Genomic DNA, 18,453 nt, shown 5'->3' with positions numbered 1-18,453 from the left:
TTCATAAGTTTCCCCTGGAGGGGCCAGGGAAGCTATGCTTCTCAAATTTTAATATGCATACTTATCACCGGGAGAGTTCATTCAAATGCAGATTATGATTCTGAAGTAGAGTCCCACATTCTGTATTTCTACTCCCAGATTTGCTGTTTGCTGTGCTGCATTTAGAGACACAACCAGTAAGCTAGCCCTTCTTTAACGAAAGTTAGGTACATTGTCCTGGGCTGAACTACTCAGTCTCCCAGTCTCCCTGCTACCCAATCAGGTAACCAACCCCTCTTCAGTCCTTGCACCCCTCCCTCTTGCCTCTGCCTACACACTGCCTCTGCTTTGCCTGCAATACTTGGGGCTAAGATTTCTAGGACTGACAGATGGACATTATCAAAAGAATTTCACATAATGGACTTTTATTTCTGTCCTTTGTCATAACACCTTGCATCTTATTATGTTAAGTGACATCAGGCATAGTTTCCAGTTCTTCAAAGAAAGCAAAGAAATAGCATCGATTCTTAGATTTTTATTCTCCAAAAATAACTAGAAACAATATTCCTGACACTTCAACTTACTCCTTTGTCACTCAATTTTTTTTTTATTTAAATATTGCCGGGTTGGGGGGAAGTCAGAGCTCAGACTGGTATTAGATAATAGTGGTGGCTGTAAATTTTTGTGCATATGCTAAGGAGAAAAAAAACACAAGAAGAATTTGTATGAATTTGAGCTGTGTATGAGACAGAACATCATAGAGACTGATCACCTCATGACAGAATGCTGAGAGGGAGGGATTGGCAGGATTAGGAATAATCTTCAAAAACACATTCCCAGTGACCCACTCCCACTAGTTAGACCCCCTTCCCAAACCAGGTGGAGAACAAGTGTTCAACATGTGAGCCAGTCGGGGGACAGACCCTTCATATTCTTACCATAACATCACCATCCTTCACCAGAACGGTTTTAAAATCTATTAACAAAACTATGGTCTCCTAATGCCTATAGTTTACATTACAGTTCACCCTGTGGCATGTTACTATAGTAATAGAGCAAAGGATATAGTTGGACTTTGGTTTTTTCTTGCTGGTGATCTAATTTAGGGAAAGTCTTGAGTCCCCCTGGAAGATGCTGATTGCAAAATCTGTAGTGTGCTGGGCTGGGTCAGGGCAGGTGCCTCCTGTGGTTGTTGATGGTTCCCATGCTCATGGTCCATGAGCCCAATCCATTCTTTCTGCCTGTCACACCTGCAGTCCAAGAAGCCTATCTGATATATCCATGAACGCACTACTGCCATTATCAGCTCTTTCTTTAAACTGGAAAGCTGTGGTGATTTTATTTGTTCATTTGTACTGACACTTGAGCCCAGGGCCTTGAACATACTAACTAGGTAAGCTTACTACCACCAGCTATACGCCTGGTCCAAAAAACTTAAAGCCTTTAACATCGTATGTTTATTGTAGATCAAATAGAAGAATTTTTGGTTACCAAAACAGTAATGATCAGAAAAACTTCAATGAACTGATTTTAGTTTCCACTCTTTCAAACTAAGTGAAAAACATTATATGCACATAGTTAAGGTTAGTCTTTTCAGCTTTATTACATAAAGGTAACAATGACAACTTTTAAATAAAATACTTAGTGCTAAGAGACAAAGAGGAATTATATCCACCTATAAACACACTGGCGAGTTCATAGTCAATCACACAAAACCATACAAAATGTGCTTTCAACTATGAAGAATCAAACTGCTTTCACCTTAAGAAGAATAGGCTTCTCTTCAAAACAGTGTAAGCACTGTTGTAATAGTTTAGCTCACAAATAAAAAAATGAGTTCAAGTCTACTGTAATAACTCAGCTAAAAAAACCTTGAAAAAATAACCATGGAGCACGGTATTTATGTGAGTTTCAAGGCTTTATCTTAGGGTGAAAAAAGTAACACAGGTCTTTAATCTTGCTTAAAAGAACTATGAAATTAAACTTTTCAGCTACTACCAATCAAGGCTTTTATTGAGAATTGTCTTTTAAATATCAAACTTCTCTTCACAGATGCTATGTCCATTTTCTTCATAATCTTCTCTTGTTACCACCATATCTTCAAAATCATCATTCTCGGATATCAATTTTCCACCTTCCCAGGAGTATGTAATAGGGCTAAAAATACGGTAAAATAAACGACAAATGACTTTACAGACATGAACAAATGAAATACCTCAAAGTTGCGAGTTCTACCCAATTTAAAGGAAAATTGGAGAAGGGATAGAAATAAGTTTCATATGGGTAAACTCAAAAAGAAGGGAATCTTAGTCACCACTACAATATAGTGGGGGGTGGGGTGGGGGTTCCCTCTATTCCCTCAATTCATGGATCCTCTACTTCTCATATATGAAAAAAAAACAAAAAACAAAGAATACAAGTAAAAGACCAAGGGGCCAAGACCAAGAAAAGCAGGATCATAATAGAGCTGAACTTGTATTGGTGGCAGATTTATCATCTAATTCTGTCAGCAAACCATAAAATAATTATTATACCTCCTATAGTTATTATACCTCCAATTTTATAGACAGAAGAATGATGTTCAGAGAGGTTGAGTCTAGAACTAGGACTCAACTGAGAACTGTGTTCATGGTCTTTGCTTTCCCTAATAAATGAAACATTTAGAAAATAATTCATGATAACCAAATGGAAGGATACAGACAATACATAAGAGTAGAACAGATACAATATTTACTTTGGCTTTAGTATCTACAACCAAAGTTATACTTTATGCTATGATGCAATTATATTTCTATTGTTTCTTTTTTCCAACTCAGAGTTTTAAATCTGAGAAGATAAAGAACGTTTTCCTTATATTTATTTTATTGCCTAACCTTTTTATAAAATAGCTTTATTTGTAACTTATTTTTTGCCAGTCCTGGGGCTTGAACTCAGGGCCTGGGCACTGTCCTTGAGCTTTCTCAAGACTAGCGCTCTACCACTTAAGCCACAGCACACTTCTGGTTTTTTCTAGATGGTACTGAGGAATCAAACCCAGAACTTGGTGCATGCTAGGCAAGCATTCTACTACTAGGCCACATTCCCAGCCATTTATATATTTTTTCTTCTAAGAAAAACATTGAAATATTTAAATCAATAGATTTACTATCAATACACTGAACAGTAAATCTACTTCAGTAATTCTCCTGGCTGTTGATATGTATCTGGAAGATTTAAAATCTAATATGCTTCCTATCTAAAGAGAACATATGAACATTATTGCTTTAAACATACATACACACACACACACACACACACACACACACACACTAAAACAACAACAACAACAACAAAACAAAAAACCTCATTCCTGCTGGGTGCCAGTGGCTCATGCCTGTAATCTAGCTCCTCAGGAGGCTGGGATCTGAGGATTGCAGTTTAAAACCTGCCCAGGCAGAAAAGTCCTTGTGAGACTCTTATCTCCAGTTAATCATCAGAAAACCCAAAGTAGCATGGTGGCTCAAAATGTAGAGTACTAGCCTTGAGCAAAAGAGCTCAGGGACAACACCTAGGTCCTGAGTTCAAGGCCCATGACCAACCAATAAAATAAAAATAAAATAATAATTCCTATATTTGAAATTCTGCTTTAACTCAAATCTTTCTACAGACCACAGTATTTATAATCCATGATTTTCTTACATATAAATCAACACTTACTTTTCAGGCAGCACTACAGAAACCTCATAATCTGTTGGAGTGAGACATCGAACTTCTGAGTAAACTCGATCTCTAAATCCTGGGAAAAGTGAATTTCCTCCCGTCAAAACAATGTTCTTAAAAAAATGTGGCTGCATTTCTTTAAAAGAAAGAGGACATAAAGGAAAAAGGAATTAGAAAAAAATATCTTTCTGGAAAGACTTTCTGGATGAAAGTTTAGAGATCACTATTACTGGCTAGGAAGTCATATGATTACGATTTGTAATGAGGTCATACTTAGACATTAAATAGAATAAAATATGAACTCACAGATCTTTAGCAGAAAAAGCTAAGGTTAATAAACTATCAACATATGCACATATAAGCTATTGTAAATGAGGAATATTCCACAGCAGGTGTTTCAGTTATTTATAATCCATCTTCCCTAAAATGGAGTGACTGGGGTTTTTGTTTGTTTGTTTGTTTTTTGTTTCAATCCTGGGGCTTAAACTCAGGCCCCAAGCACTGTTCCTGAGCCTCTTTTGCTCAATGTTTACACTTTACCATTTTGAGCCATAGCTCCATTTCCAGCTTTTTCGTTTATGTGGTACTGAGGAATCAAACCTAGGGCTTCATGCATGTGAGGCAAACATGCTACCACTAAGTTTGCCAACAACGTATCCTGAGGGAAGTCATAGTTAAAAAACTATAAATGGGGCCGGGAATTTGGCCTAGTGGTAGAGTGCTTGCCTAGCATGCATGAGTACCCGGGTTCAATTCCTAGGTACCACATACATAGAAAAAAGCTGGAAGTGGTGCTGAGGCTCAAGTGGTAGAGCTCTAGCCTTGAGAAAGTCCAAGGACAGTGCTCAGGCCCTGAGTCCAAGCCCAAGAATGGCAAAAAAACAAAACAAAACAAAACAACAAAAAAAAAAAACCTATGAATGTAGCCAGGTGTGGCTCACGCCTGTTAATCCTAGCTACTCAGGAGGCTGTTCAAAGCCAGCCTGGGCACTAAAGAACCTGAGACTCTTATTTCTAATTAATCACTAGAAAACAGGAAGTGTCGCTGTGGCACAAGGGTAGAGTAGTAGCCTTGAGCTGAAGAGCTCAGGGACAATACCCACACCCAGAGTTCAAGCCTCACGACTGAAACACACACACACACACACACACACGCACACACACACACACAAAGTTACATGACAGCAAACATTAAGTAACATAAAGTTAACCAGCACTGAAAATCTACAGAGCAACTGGGAACTGGTGACTCACACCTACAATCTTAGCTACTCAGGAGGCCAAGATCACAGCTAGAAGTCAGTCCAGGCATGAAAGTCTGGGATTCTTATCGCCAATAAAACAGGAAAAAGCCAGAAGGGGAGCTGTGGCTCAAGTGGTACAGTGCTAATCCTGAGCAAAACAGCTCAGGGACAGCACCCAAACCCTGCATTCAAGTCCTAGTACAGGCACACACAAGCAGAATCTACGGAGCATCACAGGAAACTTATCAGGAATTCAAAAGTACTGGCGAGACCACCTCAGAGTTCTGTTCAACACAAAGTTTCTTTTTTTATCAACATTGTAAAATAACACTAAATCAGTGTAGTATAAAATGTTGAGTTCATCATGTTGCAAATTTATGTCAAATATGAAAATATTTGCAGTGTTAAAAGCATTATATAACTTCTTTTTTTTTACTCTTATTAGTTTGTTTTAATGAAAGGAAAGCACATTGTAGATGCTAGATTTCCTAAGTTATTTCATACAAACTAGAAAGAGAACAAATGAAAAAAAAGTACTCTAAAAATCCTAGGACATTGTTTATTTAAGTCGTGCTTCATGATAACCCAGAAACGATCACTTCAAGCACCATACTCCAGTCTTATGAAATCAGTTTTGTATGTTATCCAAATACAACAGAAAGGTGAAATCAGTCCCATCAATGGCTGAGAAGCATTAAATTGTTAAATTATAAATTTCTACTTTGTACTATTTGAGTTAAAAGTTTTTGCTGAGTCTTGTATGCATCTGTAATTCTAGCTGGCAATTGAGGCAGGAGAATCATGAGTTCAAGGCCAGCCTAGACTGCATACAAAAGACACTGCCTCAAACGGTACCATTTGTTCATGCTTATAATCCTAGCTAATTAGGAAGCTGAAAGTTGAGAACTGAAGTTCAAAATATACATTGAAGTTCAAAGCAGACATATTCATGAGACTCTCATTGTCAACTAACCCGCAAAAAGCTAGAACTAAAGGCATGGTTCAAGTGACAGAGCACAAGCTATGAGTTAAAAAGGAGAGATTGAGGCCCTGAGTTCAAGCACCAGTATAAGCAAACTGAATACAATTTAAGATATATTCTTTCATGTTTAAATAAACCATGAAGAATTTTCAAAAACATAATTTATAATCTAGGACCAAACAAATAAGAATTATTGTTCTGAGATTTGGAAATCTCTACTGTTATCTGCTATTACTGGAAGTGATTCTAAAAGAAATAGCGTTTATAGGGTTTTAGTTTTTAGAAATTACTCTTCAATATTTAATCTAATTACTGAGGTACCTTCAGGTAAGTTTTGAATAGAATAGACAATAGCTTCTGGAATTCCCATTTCTTGAATGCCAATATCAGACGGATTAAACAGTATTTCTGGAACAGCAAATCTCTCATTGGCCAGACGAAGAATCTGTTCCCCAGACTTATATTTTCCACTCAACACCATCTCTTCCCTTGGCTTAAAGAAAAGATAAAAAGTTTAAGCTACATTATCTAGTTCACATGACTAACAATTATTATCAATACATATTTAATACTAATATAGTAAACAACATTTCTTTTTGTCAGTCATGGGCCTTGAACTCAGGGCCTGGGCACAATCCCTGAGCTCTTTTGCTCAAGGCTTATGCTTTACAACTTTAAGCCACAGCTCTACTTCCTTTATCAACCATTTTCTTAAAAGTTCAAGGGTTCCCAAAGGTAAAAAAAAAAACATGGCCTCTCCTACTGACAAAATCATTCCACTGAAAAATTACTAATGCTAATGTGGGTATCCCCCCAGAAGGTAATCTAGCAACTTTAATTCCAAACTTTTTTTTGTAGTATTGGGGACTAAACTCAGAGCTTTGCATTTATTAGGCAGGTGCTCCACCACTTGAGCTACTCATTCAGCTTCTTTTCGAGTAGCCAGTTTTCGAAACAGGCTCTGGCTTTATGCCCAGGCTACAGTGGACCATGATCCTCCCAGTTTTGCTTCCCTCACACATAGCTTGGATAACAGGCATGTGACACTACAGTTCCAGATCAGCATGGGCACAAAGAGGAGATTCACAGTCCAGGCACTGTGGCTTAACAGAGGCTGAGATAATCAGGATTGAGATTTGAAGCCTGCCTGAGTAGACAAATCCAAGAGACTCTTAACTCCAATTAACTACCAAAAAAGCTAGACGTACTAGACCTGTGCAAAAAAGCTCAGGAATATCATCCAGGGCCTAAGTTCAAGCCCCAGGACTAACTCCCCCCCAAAAAAAAATTATCTTTCTAGGAGCCAGGCCCTGATAGCTCACACTTGTAATCCTAGCTACTCAGGAGGCTGAGATCTGAGGATCAAGGTTTCAAGCCAGCTTGGGCAAAGAAGTTGAAGTCTCTGAAACTTATCTCTAATTAACCACCAAAAAGAGCTTAAAGCCATATACTGGTGGCTCACACCTGTTATCTCAGCTACTCAGGAGGCTGAGATCTGAGGATTGTGGGTCAAAGCCAGCCAAGGCACAAAAGTCTGTGAAACACTTATCTCCAATTTACCACCAGAGAACCTAAAGTGGTGCTGTGGCTCAAGGAGTAAGGTGGTAGCCTTGAGCTGAAGAGCTCAGGGACGATGCCCAGGAAGAATTCAAACCCCACAACAGACAAAAAAGAAGGGATTAAGTGAAACTGTGGAGTAAGTGGTAGAGCAGTAGCCTGAAACAAAAGGAGCTCAAGGGACAGTGCCCAGACCCTTCTTGAGTTCAAGCCTCGGGAACAGCACACACAAAAGAATTCCTGGAAATTTCACAATATTCTGGGAAGAAAGGTATACTATAAATTTCTTTTAATTCAATTAAACTATCACTACAGTAACAAAAAGAATAGTCTTCCTTCTTATGAGGGATAGTATTTCCTATAAATTTACAAATGCATTTTAAACTGTTATTAGCTTGAATTTAAAAGATATAACTTGCCGGGCGTGGTGGCTCACACTTTTAATCTTAGCTATTCAGGAGGCTGAGATCTGAGGATCAAAGTTCAAAGCCAGCCCAGGCACAAAAGTACCTGAGACTCTTATTTCCAATGAACCTCTAGAAAACGGGAAGTGGGGCTTGGCTCAAGGGTAGGGCAGTAGCCTCGAACTGAAGCTAGGGGACAGTGCCCAGGCCAAGTTCAAGTTCCTTAACCCACAAAAAAATAAAAATAAAAATAAAAATTATAATTTATTTTGTTAATACTGAAAAATGTGAGACACATGCAGACTTGGAGAATTTCAGCTGATCAAACACTAGCTTATCTAAATCCTTGAAGAGCCAGCACTAGTTGTCCTTTTCGAATGTCAGCACTGAAGCCATTAAGTGTTAATCTGTAACCTAGTGTATAACAAGTAGAATTTTGGGTTTTTTTGCTTTGTTTTTGAGGGAGGATCTTGCTATGTAGCCTACGATAGCCTCAAACTTATGATTCACCTGCCTCTGTCTCCCATGTGCTGGGTTACAGGCTTATACTATCATATCTGGACATATATTCTGTTTTTAAAAGTATAATCCCCAAAAGTTCTTTTTCTCTTTTATAGACATGGACAAAGAAATTTGTAAGGGCTGCTAAAGTTGTTATTTTAGTTGACATGGTCCATAATTACTGAATAGTACTCATCGATCTACTTCTAGTACCATTAAAGAAATGACCAGGCCAGAAGTTTGGTCTAATGGTAGAGTGCTTGCCTAGCATACATGAAAACCCAGGTTCCTCAGTACTACATACATAGAAAAAGCCAGAAGCGGTGATATGGTTCAAATGGCAGAGCTCTAGCCTTGAGAAAGCCCAAGGACAGTGTCAGGCCCTGAGTTCAAGCCCCAGGACTGGCCAAAAAAAAAAAAAATGACTAGTTTGTTGTTACACTTCCGCAGAAAGTGGTAATTGTTAATAATTAGTGTAATATTCTCAATTTAGGTCAGGCAGATAATTAGCATTTGGTAGACATTAACTTTCTAATAAGAGATTATAAAGGAAATTCTATCAGTTATAGTCTACAATGATATTATAGACCTTATTTTTCTTTATTACTACTATTACTACTATTGACACTAGAAAAATCAGGCTGCAAGTTTTCCCCAAAATGTTTTATATGCAATGTACCTTTAGATGTGAATACATATACATTACATAATGTCTATATAATGCATATGCATATACATGTATATATATATGCATACACACACACGCACGCACACACACACACACACACACACACACATATATTTGTCTTGTCCATTTTTTTTTTTTTTGGCAGAACTGGGGATTGAATTCAAGCCATCTCCCATGATAGAAAGGTACCAAACCACATGAAATATGCCTCAGATCTTCTGTTTTCTATTTTTATTTTGTGATAGCGTCTCACTAACTTTGCCAATGTTTGGCTCTAACTCATGATTCTCCTGCCTCCACTTTCTGAGTAGCTAGGATTATAGAAGTGTACCAAAATGAATAGCTAAAATTATTTGAGTTAATTCCGAAAATATGAATTTAAACAATATCCGAAACATAAAGCCTCTCAAGTATTTTTTTTCAGTTTCTGTAAAATTGGTTTTCTAAATTCATAAATATTTGGCTCATGTCAAAGTTAGCGAATAAGCTGCACATGGTGGCTCATGCCTATAATCCTAACTACTCAGATCTGAGGCTTGAGGTTCAAAGCCAGCCTGGGCACTAAACACGGTGAGACTCTTATCTCCAATTAACCACTAGAAAACAGGAAATGGCGCTCTTTCTCAAGGATTAGAGTGGTGGCCTGGAGATGAAGAGCTCAAGGACAGCACCCAGTCCCAGAGTTCAAGCCCCACAACCCCCCCCAAAAAAGTTAGTGAATATCAGCTAACAATTCATACAGTGAAATATTAACTCAAAAATACATTTTAGCATTAATCTATCGATATGCAAAAGGCTACCTTTCATGCATGAGTTAATATGGACTGAGAGTGAAGAATAAGTCTTAAATTAAGCCAGTGTCTTATTTTGTATTTTTGCAGGTACTTGGGTTTGAACAGACATACCAAGTATAATTACATAAAACACAGACATCAATCGGCTTTTAATGCACGTTAAAAACAAGATTCCTTATCTTCATTTAGTGTTACCATTTATATAGTCTTCCACTTTAATTTCATGTAATTATTCCTTATAGACTCATCGTATATATGGCTTCTAAAACATGTTTCTGGGATTTATTGATGCTCCATTTCATTTCCTTATTGTTTTCTTATATGGATGAATAAAACATTATTTTCTTTCTATTACTGGATATGTAGACTGTTCTTGGTTTTTCACTGTTCTATGGTATATTCAATAAGTAGTATCATAACGTCTCTTTAGATTTTTTTCACTTTTTTGTGCTGACACTAAGGTTTGAACTCAGGACTTGGGCACTATCCCTTAGCTTTTTTGCTCAAGGCTAGAGCTCTGCCACATGAACCACTGCTACAGTTCCAGCATTCTGCCAGATCACTGAAGTTATGAGTCTCATGAACGTCCCTGCCTGGTTAGTTTTCAACTGTGATACTCAGATCTCAGCATCCTGAGCAACTGGGATTATCAGCATGAGCCACTGGCACTCAACTCCCTTACATTTCCAATGAAACATTTTTAACACTCCAACAGTCTTCATCAAGCCAGTAAGTAGAAGGGAAAACTTCGCATTCATTAAACATAGACCTGTCTTCACCTGAGCTGATCAAAGACAAAACAGAATTACTTAACTTTGAAATACAAAAGAAGCTGTTTCTCAACACTGAGTACACTGGATTTTGCCCTTTATAATTTACATGTTAATTCTATCTGGAAAACATGACTAAAATTCAGTCCTGGGTCAGCTTTGTCAATCATTTTCACAATAGGAAAATAACCTGGATTTAAAATAATGCTTAAGTAAATAGAAAAGGCTGAGCCATGATATAGGTAACAATCCTATTATCTCCAAGATTTATCCCAAGTGCTGTGATTTGGCTAACAGTTTTTTGTCTAAATAAATTTAGTAAGAAACCTATTAATCAAACTTACACACTTTTATCTAGAGAAATGGCCAGTAGGAAGGCAGTCAACAACAATCACGTTAGGCCTGTCAATATCCGCTAGATAACATATGCTGTTAAATTCTGACTGAGGTAGTCACTTGAAGATTTTCAAAAATTACCTTACAAAAGCCCTTTTTAATGGTACTGAAATCAGGCAAAACATAGTCAATCATTACTGTATTATCTTCTCCTTTCAACCTGTAAGACAAAAATAAGGTATTTTTGAAATATTTCAATTATATGCAATATCACCCAATGTCAATATTCTAATTCTTCGATTCCAATTATACATACTTTGCAATATCCATGTCTCTATAAAAATCTTGAGACACATAGCATACATCTTCTTTCACCTGATTAATCACATGTGTTTCATCCATAACATGTAATTGCCTACAAGAAATAGTAATTATAAAATATGAAGTGAAAAAAATTTGATCATTTAAAATATTTTCATATTTTCCCTCATTTGTAATAATTAGTACAAACCTAGGACTCTCCTAGCAGAGGACTACAATAGCTCAAAACTAGATACATAAGGCCACATAGGATGAGGCTAAATGAAAGGATGTGTTGCTCTTAATGTACTATGTTATTTCTCTTCTCTTTTGTTGCCTTTTGGTTAATCTCATATTGTTACAGTATCTGACTTTGTTGCCTGGTATATTCTATATACAATTATTTGTTTATTTGAAATAGAAAAGGGAAGGGGGGGAAAGAAGATGATTGGGAGGGCGTAGGGAGAGGGAAATAGGGACAAAAACATGACAGGGGGTGTTAATGTGTGAGAAGTGACCCCTGATGAATGTAACTGTGACCCCTCTATACATTACAATAAAAAATATTTTTTCCTGGAATTATATTTCCAAGTAACTTTTTTTGTTTTGTTTTGTTTTAAATATTGTACTCTTGAATGTGTAAAACACTTTTAACTAAAGGTCAGGAGTGTAGCCTAGTGGTAGAGTGCTTGCCAAGCATGCATGAAACCCAGGGTTCAGTTCCTTGGTACCACATATACAACTGGAAGTGGTGCTATGGCTCAAGTGGCAGAGCGCTAGTCTTGAGCAAAACCATGTCCAAGGACAGTACCCAGGCCCTGAGCTCAAGTCCCAAAACAAAAACAAAAACAAAAAACAAACAACAACACACAAAAAAAAACCCTTTTAACTGTATTTATTTTTTTGTCTTTTCCTTTTTGTTAATAAGGATCAAACCCAGGACACTGTACTTGCTAGGGAAGTGATTCATCACTGACCTACATCACAGCCCTAAAATATTAATTCTTTTTTTTTTTTTTGGTGGGTCATGGGGTTTGAACTCTAGGCCTGGGAGCTGTCTCTGAGCTCTTCAACTCAAGGCTACCACCCTACCCCTGAGCCACAGCCCCACTTCCCATTTTCTAATCATTAATTGGAGATCTTAACAATATAAAAATACTCTACTGTCTTATTTGATATATATATATTATTCCTTGAAAGAAGGTTATTAGTTCATTTTTAGGTAAATAAATTGTACATAAAGCCAGGCACTGGTGTCTCATACCTGAAATTCTAGCTGAGTTACTCAGGAGCCTGAGAACTGAGGATCACAGTTCAAAACTGGCCCAGGTAGGAAATTCCATGAGACTCACCTCCAATTAATCACCAGAAAACTGGAAGTGGTGCTATGGCTCAAAGTAGTAGAATGCTAACCTTGAGTGAAAAAAGCTCAGGGACAGCACCCAGGCCCTGAGTTCAAGCCCTAAGACCACCAATAGTAACAACAACAACTTTCAACACCTATCTAGTGTATACTAGATCTTAGGAAGGGTTTGGGATAAAGAGAGTCTTGTCTTGGGGATGCAGTTGGATAAGAGGAGCAGTTTGTTTGGATTTCTGTTTTGCTTTTTGTTTGTTGCTTTGTTTTTGCTATGCAAAGTTCATTCTTAACCTCATACCCTTGCAAAGAATCAAAGCCAAAGAATACCTGTAAGATATGATCTCCTTTAGATGGTTGGTTAAGAGTTTACCTCCTACATTTATCCTATAATGGGAGAATTCAATTTTAGTTCAGTTATCACACAGTTCACCTTAAGAAATTATATGAATTAAGAAATAACATGAAAATTACATGCAACTCACCGAATAATTGCTTCTTTTTTCTTTTTACTTCTACAATAAGGAACTATATGTGTAAAGGAATATCCACTGTCTACAATGATGCAACATAATTCTGAAGGATTATCTCGGAAATACCTATGTGCACTGAGAGCTCCAGCTATTAAGAAAATTTAAAAAGATTAAAAAATATATAAGCAACATTAAGTAAATGTATATACCATTAACTTATAGACAAACGGCAAACTAAGGCAAGAGCAAAAACAAAACTGTTCCTTAAACTTATGTTCACAAATCTTACAATATCTTTATAAGGTTAAAAAAAATTTAAGTCACATTTATCTGGTGAACCTAAGAAAATTTGTGATCAGTTTTTAAATGTAAATTTCATAGCCTATAGCAGTTATTAATGATTACTGAGCATTTATATACCAAGCTCTATTCTAAACTCTAAATAAGTCAGGAACCAGAGAGTCACATCTACTAGCTACTCAGGAGGCTGAGATCTGAGGACTGAAGTTTCAGGCCAGCCTGAGCAGATAAAATTAAAAGACTATCAAAATTAACCATCAAAAGCCAGGAGAGGTATGGCTCAACTGGTAAAGTGCCAGATATAAGGGAAAAAGCTGAGAAGACAAGGCCCTTAGTTCAAGCCCTAGTACACACATACACACACATACACACACCACACACAAATAAACTCTAAAACTTACAATTGTACATGTATATAAACATATACACGTGGGGCTTTTTATGTTATGTTTCTGTGGGAATTGAACCATGAGCAAGCCAAGTTAAAAAATGTGTCACACAATTAGGAAGTAGCAGAGCAAGGCAGTGTCTTTGGAGCAGGATTTCTCCACTTTGGATCCACTGACACTATGGGTCAACTAACTCCTTTATATTATTCAATTTTAATCTATTAGACACCAGTAGTACTTTGCCAATTAGCTAATATCTCCCGACACTGCCAAACATTTCCAGGATGCAAAATCTCGGCTGGCTGACAACACTTCTGGAGATCTACATGACTTGAATTCTACACGTTAACTAAATACTTTCATTGTACATGATCAGATAATATAATCCTTGCCTTTAATATACTTGCTTCTAGACATTAAGATTCTTTTATTTACATTGGCAAAGTGGTTAGCATTAGTTTAAATAACAATGGCAACCTACTCATTGACAAATAACTAGTTTAGAATAATCTTTCAGAGATTAGAAACATGTGGCTATTAACTTCATTTGAGAGAAATATGAGTAAAAAGCCAAATTGATAAGCCTGATTATATAATCTCTATGGGTCTAGTTTTAAAATTCCATGTTTAATAGTATTTGGGATTTCATGTTCCTTCACCTCTTTAATATCCACAGTCACAAAATTCAATTTCGGCAAAAATTTTCACTTACCATTTACTCTTAGTACTGCTTGGAACTGATATTCTTCAAACAGAATTTCATTCATTGATTCTTGAATTGAAGTGAAGTTAAAATATGGTTCTGTGATAATAATATTAGTATCTAAAAAATCAACCTACAGGAGAAAAAAGGATTTTCTAATTTGCCATGTTATATGTATTATAGTATATCAATACAATATATCTCCACAATATATATATATACATACAAACACACACACAAAATTACGTTTTAAAACAATCTTAGTGATTTTTAGTCTGATTAATATATGACCAAATTGAGGCATAGAAAAGTTGACTAAGTTACACAGGTCCTATAACCACTTAGGACAGAGCGTCTGATTACCAAACCTACACGCTCAAGTAAAAATGCAAATCTTTCTCTCATAACAACAGCAGTAATAAAATGAAACTGTCATATTGTGGAATATAATTACACAAAAGTAACAAATGATGTCACCTACAGTGTAGCCACTGTTATTTTGAACCCTGAATATCATCATACAGACACATAACTAGTCCTGATAGCTTCCACCAGCTGAGCCAGAGCTCCTTTGTCTTCCAAGATAACTTATGTGAAAGATGGTTGAGATCTGAGGATTGCAGTTCAAAGCCAGCCTGGGCACAAAGTCAGGGAGACTCATCTCCAATTACCCATCCCCAAACCGGAAGTAGATCTGTGGCTTAACATGGTGGAGCACTAGCCTTGAGCTGATGAGCTCAGGGACAGCATCCAGGTCCAAAGTTCAAGCCTCACAACCAACCAAAGGAAAAAAAAAATTCAGAATATCAAGTCTAGGCAAAGCTATATTTAAGTGACTTAAGTACTAATAACATTGATAATTTTATAAATCTAAAAGTATAAATTCTTATTTTTTATTGGAATTACACAAATAGAAGCCTTTGAATACATACTCTTAATTTGTTACCTGATACATTTCTTTCCCAAAAAGGTAATCCCAAACTTGACGTTGAACATCCCAATTCACCAAATAGCCCTAAAATTTGGTAAATAAACTTAATTATTACAATTATTTGAAATTAACATATATTCTAAACACTGAATTATGGCACTTAATAGATACTAATTCCAGTCTAATGCTATTTGACTATCAAAGTAATTACAGTTGTTTTTCTTCTTTTATAAGTCAAAAACTTACTTGAAAGGGGAGACAGAATGATACAAGTTAGAGTCAACTTGGCCAAAAGATAGCAAATTGATCTATCAGTGCCCACTAATAATCCTAGCTACTCTGGAGGCAGGGTAGGAGAATCATGGCTCAAGGTCAGCCCAGTAAAAGTAAAGACCCTATCTGAAAAAAAGAAAAAAAAAAAACAAATGAAAACAAAAAAAAAGGATTATGGGGTGATCAAGCTGTAAATACTTGCCTCACAAGTATGAGGCCCTGAGGTTAAACCCCAGAACCTCGAAAAATAAAAGTAAAAAAAGTTCAAGCATGAAAAAAACTAGCAAACTAATTAAACTACTGGTTCAAAAGGCACAGAGGAATGACTCTCTATACCTCTAAATTAATATGGGCATACCATTTAGCATAGGAAAATTTAGTATTTACAAGCAATAAGTGAATCATAGTCATTTATTTTTAACCAAGAAAAAGTAATTTCAATTTTAGGTTTCAATTAGATATTAGTTAACATTTAATAGTTATTTTAGAGAGATAAAATATAATTTTTATAATATGCCATATTAAAAAGTGTCTTCAAAGCTAGGAACCATTAACTGATGCCCATGATCCTAGCTACTCAGGAGGCTAAGATCTGAAAACTGCAGTTCAAAGTCCATGTGACTTTTATCTCCAATAAACCACCAAAAAGCCTGAAGTAAAGCTGAGGTTCAAGTGGTACTAGCCTGGAGCAAAAAAGCTCAGGGACAGCACCCAGGCCCTGAGTTCATCCCCAGGACTGTGCTCGTGTGTTGCACGCGCGTGTGCATACACACATACATATACACATTGTCATCAAATCAGGTTTATAATACTAACATGACAACATCATTACACTGATTACCTTTTGAAAAGGAAGGATATAAAACAGTCCAGAAGGGTCTTTTATTTCATCTATCTGGTTAGCAGTAAACGTTTTAAGACGTGCAGTTTTCGACCTGAACTGACAGTTAGGAATAACCCTGGAAACAAAGAAGCAATGCAATTATCCCTTAAATATTTAGTTACTAACATTACCTTCACTTAATTACCACTCCAGTACCAAAAGATCACTATATACAAAAATAGTCATTCTCATTCTGCCTTTAAATAAGTAGTAAATGTCGTGTTTTGTTTTTAATTTTAAAGTCCTCATATTTAACAGGTTCTATACTGGAGCATTTCTTTCCCTCAAATAATCTTAAATCATTAGGGGTGGGTTTAGTTTTGCCATTTCACAGTCTGACTGCCAGAACTCTGAACAAACATCTTAGTTTTTCCAGCTTTTATGTGGAAATACCATATGTCTTATACCATTCTTATATGGTTACCATCCACTATGAGCTTGCAAGCTTAGCAGGAAGACAGGTTAGAGCCATTACCATATACTGGGATAATAAAAATGTTTTTCTTATTTCACTTACTGTATTATTGGGTTTCTTTTTTTTTTTTTTTTTTTTTTTTTTGCCAGTCCTGGGCTTGAGCGCAGGGCCTGCGCACTGTCCTTGGACTTTCTCAAGGCTAGAGCTCTACCACTTGAGCCTCAGCACCACTTCCGGCTTTTTTCTATATATGTGGTACCGAGGAATCGAACCCGGGTCTTCATGCATGCTAGGCAAGCACTTTAACCAGTAGGCCAAACTCCCGGCCCACTATTGGGTTTCTTTACATGTTTAAATATTCTATGAGGACATAATTTATACAAATTCCATGGCAGGGAGTTATAATCCACTTTTTGAGAAGCTAAATCAGGAAGACAGCACAGACAACAACAACAAAAAGAGCTTGAGGTGTAGATGGGTAGTAGAACTTCACAAATCAAAGAAGCTACATGATTGCCAATCTCATAATTGCACATCAATGTACTTAGCCAATTTGCTACTGCTTATTATTTAGGCGGCATCCTTTAAAAAAACTAATGTATAAATTGTCAACAACAAATCAGTTATTTATTCAAACATATGCTTTATAGAAACCACTGCATTTGTTTGTGTTCAATCCTGTAAAGCCTGTAGACAATGTCTTTTAGACTATTGTGGGTCACAGAACCCTTTTGAGGATTCAAGGACACACTATAATCGCCTTGCAGAAAATGCACAGCCACCCAGCATGTTGCCCACAATCTCTGAAGGGTCATGAAACTCTGCTGCTTCTGGTTTCCTCTGCCAGGAAAAAATATATATGCACATATATTATATATGCTCATATATATGCACATTTGTGATATATACATATTTATAATATATATATATATATCCCACTTCCTAAGCTGCGCAGCCCCCGGAAACTAAAAGCACCATCCATTCTAGTTCAAAGCATCACAACCCAGAGAGCCTCCCTCCAGCTTGGGGCCGCCTAAGGGCGTGTGCAACAGAAGTCCGGAGACCAAGCGCAGTCCCCCCTAGTATATATATATGTATGGCACCTGGCTCTTCCCACGAAGTTAACACTTACGACACATTTTCATGGCTGTAACCGATTTTAGCGTTGTAGGCTCCGTTATCCAGCACTAAAGTCGTCATTTCGGTGCAAACCACGCCACACACCTGCGGGGTATCTGGCTCCTTCCGATCGCTCTGCTCAGTCCTTTTCCGGTACTCTATGGTTGTTGGTTTTTTTTTTTTCCCCTGAGGGGGCGGAGCTACAGAGTACGCTTCCGGTTACCATAGCAACAGAAGACGCCGGAAGCCGAGGCGACAGAGTGGCGTAGGCTGTCGGGCCAGCTAGGGTCCACTGTTTGCAAGTCAAACTGTTTAGAAGGGGGGAAAACTTCCAGAAGAGAAGAAACTGCTAAATG

General features: G+C 37.0%; 1 protein-coding gene across 2 annotated transcripts; it reads right to left on the bottom strand.

Annotated features, from left to right (window-relative positions):
* Positions 1-1,557: 1,557 nt before the first annotated feature.
* Actr6 (actin related protein 6) lies at positions 1,558-18,237 on the bottom strand. 2 transcript variants are annotated; one of them, XM_090328478.1, is made up of 11 exons: positions 18,111-18,237; positions 16,522-16,639; positions 15,423-15,491; positions 14,486-14,609; positions 13,097-13,232; positions 12,942-12,998; positions 11,271-11,369; positions 11,096-11,174; positions 6,226-6,397; positions 3,676-3,814; positions 1,558-2,136 (listed from the first exon to the last, which is right to left on the bottom strand). In XM_090328478.1, the coding sequence occupies exons 1-11, from the start codon at positions 18,176-18,178 to the stop codon at positions 2,007-2,009; spliced, it is 1,191 nt and encodes a 396-aa protein (XP_090184604.1). In that variant the 5' UTR covers positions 18,179-18,237; the 3' UTR covers positions 1,558-2,006. The 2 variants fall into 2 exon arrangements, with proteins under 2 accessions (XP_090184604.1, XP_090184605.1); XM_090328479.1 differs by lacking the exons at positions 16,522-16,639; positions 18,111-18,237 and having other exon boundaries at positions 15,409-15,487.
* Positions 18,238-18,453: the final 216 nt, after the last annotated feature.

This window comes from Megascapheus bottae, chromosome 2 (genome assembly GCF_031878675.1).
Source record: "Megascapheus bottae isolate mThoBot1 chromosome 2, mThoBot2.hap1, whole genome shotgun sequence".
Taxonomy (NCBI): domain Eukaryota; kingdom Metazoa; phylum Chordata; class Mammalia; order Rodentia; family Geomyidae; genus Megascapheus; species Megascapheus bottae.
This window is presented reverse-complemented; position numbering and strand designations above follow the sequence as displayed.

Excerpts from the sequence above, each read along its gene's own strand:
- Actr6 (XM_090328478.1), bottom strand. The coding sequence starts at position 18,178 with ATGACGACTTTAGTGCTGGATAACGGAGCCTACAACGCTAAAATCGGT. Across the intron at positions 16,640-18,110 it reads TACAGCCATGAAAATGTGTC|GGTTATTCCTAACTGTCAGT; the intron begins GTAAGTGTTAAC and ends CTTTGTTTCCAG. Across the intron at positions 3,815-6,225 it reads TATTCAAAACTTACCTGAAG|AAATGCAGCCACATTTTTTT; the intron begins GTACCTCAGTAA and ends TTTCTTTTAAAG.